This window comes from Coccinella septempunctata, chromosome 3 (genome assembly GCF_907165205.1).
Source record: "Coccinella septempunctata chromosome 3, icCocSept1.1, whole genome shotgun sequence".
NCBI lineage: Eukaryota > Metazoa > Arthropoda > Insecta > Coleoptera > Coccinellidae > Coccinella > Coccinella septempunctata.
Genome location: NC_058191.1, coordinates 41,092,889 through 41,097,628, shown reverse-complemented (window position 1 = coordinate 41,097,628; position 4,740 = coordinate 41,092,889). Strand labels below are relative to the sequence as shown.

Genomic DNA, 4,740 nt, shown 5'->3' with positions numbered 1-4,740 from the left:
TATTCTGAAAGAGCAAATCTTTTTGTAATAAATCTGAGAAATTCATCCATCCCGGCGCAACCGGTCGTTCTTGACGAATTCTCAAGTGAAATTCGCAATTTTTCAAAAATGCCCTTTCCAAGATGAAAATCTGAAGAAAGGGAGATGGGCTTTCGGAATTGCTCGCAATAGATTCAGCGTGTTCGAAAACCTTCATTTTCATACCAAAATTTCAAATATCTTGCCCAGTTTAGGAGAAAACAAATTTTTTTTTTGTTTTTCCACTTTTCATTTTCGAGTTGACTTCGAAGAGCTCTCTGGAGTGCAATTCTCTATTGAATCATCAACTGATTGGTTTTCTAGAATCTTCAAAACAGATTCTATGCATTCCATATCCTAAGACAGTAATAGAACATCCTGATTTTCAGACAGAGTAGAAAATAGGTCATTTTAGGGGATCTAACCCCTTGCTCATTTTTGACCCAAAAAATCTAAATGTTCGAAATCGAGTTTTTTTGCTTGGGTGGAAGCCTAGGCAACGCTGATTATATAACCGGAAATCCCAATTGGATCAGACGAATATAGCAGAAGATATCGCAGATTGAAAATTGCAACTTTTGCCATTTTCAAGATGAAAATCTAAAAGAAGGGAGATGGTCTTTCGAAATTGCTCGCAATAGATTCAGCGTGTTCAAAAACCTATATTTTCATACCAAAATTTCAAATATCTGGCCCAGTTTAGGAGAAAATAGTTTTTTTGTTTTTCCACTTTTCATTTTCGAGTTGACTTCGAAGAGCTCTTTGAAGTGCAATTCTCTATTGAATCCATAACTGTTTGATTTTCTAGAATCTACAGAACAACTTCAATGCCTTTCTATATTATGTAGGATAGTGGAAATTTGCCAATTCAAAATCAACCCTCTGAAGAGATCATTTTCTCAAACGTAGGAAACTGATTTTGTAGTTCTACCATTTCTAAATCAAAGTAAACAGTTTGTCTGCCCTATAAAACAACGACGTTTCAACGATTTCCTAGTAAATCTCACCCTCGAAACTTTGTCCTCAGTTCCAACTATAGGGGATGCATCTCATCATTCCTAACAAACCCAAAACTCGGAATCGAAGAGATCAAAACGTCGTTCCAAAAGCATTCCATTCTTATCTCCGGCTTTTTCGAGATTGTTATGGGGCAAATTGACCTCGGTTGAATTCGTCCGCTTTTCTTTCCACTTTAGGGTCCTCGAAATGTGAGCTGAGTTCAAGAGATAGTTTCGCAAACATATCCACGATAGAAGTTCCGATACAGAAAACATCATTGGCTACAAATAGGCCATTCAGTTTCTATCTGGAGTGTTCACAAGTCGGCTATAGAAGCGAGGCGTGCTGAGGCATCCGAACAACATATTTATAATTTCCCATCGATACGACCGGGGGTCTTAACGATCCCTTTCTTAAGTGTAAGAAATTCCGCCAATAAGGACTTTTATTTTATCTGCTCGGTTTCAGAGGCAATGTGTTGTGAATATCGGAAAGGAAGTTAATGAAAAGGGAAGCTATTCAGTATTTATTATTTATTCATTGTTTTTTTTTATTTACCTACAGGGAAACGTGAACTCAAATTCGTATTCCTATACTTCTTAGACGAACTAATCGGTAAAAATGATAGAGTACTCTATAATCTTTGCTAATCCATTACATATACATAAATGAAGATACATAAATAGATGAGTATCAAAATAAATGATATAATATTTCTCTTAAGTTCTCAAAGAGCAACTCCTCTAGTAACAAATCCGAAAATTTCATCCATTTCAGCACAACCGTTCGGAAGTTTTTAATGAACCCAATGAATTTTTGGAGGTCAACTTTCTAGTTCTTCCAGGAAAATCGCATTGTAGATCCGAATGTTACACATATTCTGAAAGAGCAACACTGCTTGTGCTAAATCTCAAGGATTTCATCCATCTCAGCGCAACCCTTCGGTATTGACGAATTCTCAAGTGAAATCCGCAATTTTTGAAAAATGCCATTTCCAAGATGAAAATCTAAACGAAGGGAGATATGCCTCCGAAATTGCTCGCAATAGATTCAGCGTCTTCGAAAACCTACATTTTCATACCAAAATTTCAAATATCTGGCCCTGTTTAGGAGAAAATAATTTTTTTTGTTTTTCCACTTTTCATTTTCGAGTTGACTTCGAAGAGCTCTCTAGAGTGCAATTCTCTATTGAATCATCAACTGTTTGGTTTTCTAGAATTTTCGAGACAAATTTTATGCACTCCATATCCTAGGACAGTAATAGAACGTCCTAATTTTCAGACAGAGCAGAAAATAGGTCATTTTAGAGGGGTCTAACCCCTTGCTCATTTTTGACCCCAAAAATTGAGATTTTCGAAATCGGTTTTTTGTGCTAGAGTGGAAGCCTAGGCAACGTTGATTATACAACCGGAAATCCCAATTTGATCAGACTAATATAACAGGAGATATCGCAGATTGAAATTTGCAATTTTTGAAAAATGCGATTTCTGAATGAAAGTCTGAACTAAGAGAAATAGGCTTTCGAGATTGCTCGCAATAGATTAAGAGTGTACGAAAACCTATATTTGCTTACCAAACTTTCGAATATTTAATACACTATTAACCAGAAAATCAAATTTAAAATTTTTCCATTTTTCCACTATCGAGTTAGGTATCTAGCAGAAAAATCAGAGTAGATTTAAAAGTGATACATACTCTAAAAGAGCAATCTTTCTAGTGATAAATCTCGACATTTCATTCAACCTGGCCCAACTGTTCGGTCTTGAAAATGTCTTAAAATTCGCAATTTTTGGAAAATGCCATTTCCTAGATGAAAATCTCAACTGAACCCAACTTTTTGGGAATATTTCAAAGATCAACTTTCGAGTCAGGTATCTTTCAGGAAAATTGAGGTCAAATTGGTTTTTCCTGTCTATACTATGAAGCAATTCAACTGAACAGGTATTAAAAAAAAAAACTACAATGATAATAATATATTAGAATAGAAAACATACATATAAATGCATAAAACTTATATAATTCTATATAAAATAAATTAATAAAAATGAAATATTTCAAACACTCCTCGAGTTATAGCTCAAATCAGACCAATCTGGAATCTTGTTATTTTCAAGATAATCTTCCCTCGATAAGGCCTTGGTTGTCAGCCAATCTGTAGCGCCATATATGGAGCCTAGAAAAAACGTTCACCTCATTATAACTCGATGAATAAATATAGTGTTGTGCCTTAAATGATGGATTTACCTCCAAGCCAAGCTGTGAAGTTTTCCTTGGAAGGACTAGTGTGAAATTTGAAACACTTAACATTCAATTTCTTATATCGTTCCTCACTCAAGCGATCAAGCAATTCCTCTCTAAGTCTCGATTTAAAGCCCATAGCCATAGTTGTACCGCCAATAAGTAAGATATTCTCTGCTAATTTACTTCTCAAATGAAGATCAACATTCATGAGCGCATCAAGAATCATTGTGGGCAAACACAAGTGGTCATTATCCTCTTCAAACATTATCTCGTAAGTTTTCTCCCTTATTGCTCCATTAATACACATTGTTGCTGCACCCTCTATGGGATAATCAACATCTGGGCATGGTTCAATGTTTGGTTTTGGAAGAGCTAATCCATTAGCTCTCTCTTTCTTAGTTACAAAGCAGCAACGTACTAAAAACAGAAACACACTAATTTTAGATCAAGAAGAATGAATCAGCAATTACCTTTAATATTTTCGATGTCAGTTTCAGATAAAGAAGGTCCGCCAGGATTCTTTTCCATTATCAACTTCTGCAAATTCCTTAAAAAAATTGAGTTGCTGCAAATTCAAAAGATTATATAGGAGTTCACCTGTGAATTGAGCGAGATCCAATGTCCAATGTTTGCCAAGCATTTATTAATGGCATACCAAAACAAATGGGTATACAACAAGCTTCTTTATATCCAACATCCAGTACTAAGGCAGTATCTACCGCCAAGGTGCATACGCTTACTAAATGTGAAGACAAAAACAGTAGAGATGATACGGCATAATGTCTGAATAAAACTTTAGCGACATTCTCCCTAAAAACGATAGGGCAGAAAAGCGACTCAACTATAACAATTGGTCTATCTTTGGGACTTGTCACAGCGTATTTAAAGTAAACATCTTGAAAAAATTCCACCAGCATATCATATAGCTCCTGTTCATCTTCGTAGTCAAAAAGATTTTTCGTCTTGCCTTTGAATTTAACTTCAGTCCTGTATATTGCTCTTGGTACAGGTTCACCTGTGAGACCGAACCTGAAAAAATCGAATTTAGGATTAATTTATTATAGTTTTTTTTCGGCTCCATACTTCGTATAGGCAGTTCCTATGTCTAGAATTACAACCGATTTTTCGGAATCATACAAGGGCATTTTTGAGGTAAATTAAAAATAATAGTGAATTATTATTTATCTTTGAAAAAGTATCTGTCAAAAATGTCAATTGTCAAACAAAGTTGTGGTAATTAGGACTACTGGGGATTATTAGCAAAGAGGAACAAGAGATTTCACTCTACTATTATGACGCTGCGTGTTACTTCGACCTTGAGCAGAAATGGGCGGAGTCCCTTACGTCAAATTTGAAATTTTCAAACATAACCTAGCAGACGGAACAGCTAATTATTATTATTTTTTGAATTTTTAATTATCGCGAACTATCCTCTAGAAACATTGATATTGTCAATATGATTGTCTGTTGAATTATGAGGAA

At 35.1% G+C, this 4,740-nt stretch overlaps 1 protein-coding gene across 1 annotated transcript; it reads right to left on the bottom strand.

Moving 5' to 3' along the window:
- Positions 1 to 2,977: 2,977 nt before the first annotated feature.
- On the bottom strand, positions 2,978 to 4,498 carry LOC123309219 (actin-related protein 10). The gene is made up of 5 exons (XM_044892205.1): positions 4,342 to 4,498; positions 3,856 to 4,287; positions 3,729 to 3,805; positions 3,262 to 3,675; positions 2,978 to 3,190 (listed from the first exon to the last, which is right to left on the bottom strand). The coding sequence occupies exons 1-5, from the start codon at positions 4,401 to 4,403 to the stop codon at positions 3,072 to 3,074; spliced, it is 1,104 nt and encodes a 367-aa protein (XP_044748140.1). The 5' UTR covers positions 4,404 to 4,498; the 3' UTR covers positions 2,978 to 3,071.
- Positions 4,499 to 4,740: the final 242 nt, after the last annotated feature.

Excerpts from the sequence above, each read along its gene's own strand:
- LOC123309219 (XM_044892205.1), bottom strand. The coding sequence starts at position 4,403 with ATGCCCTTGTATGATTCCGAAAAATCGGTTGTAATTCTAGACATAGGA. Across the intron at positions 3,806-3,855 it reads GGATCTCGCTCAATTCACAG|GAATTTGCAGAAGTTGATAA; the intron begins GTGAACTCCTAT and ends AATTTTTTTAAG. Across the intron at positions 3,676-3,728 it reads TGACATCGAAAATATTAAAG|TACGTTGCTGCTTTGTAACT; the intron begins GTAATTGCTGAT and ends TTCTGTTTTTAG.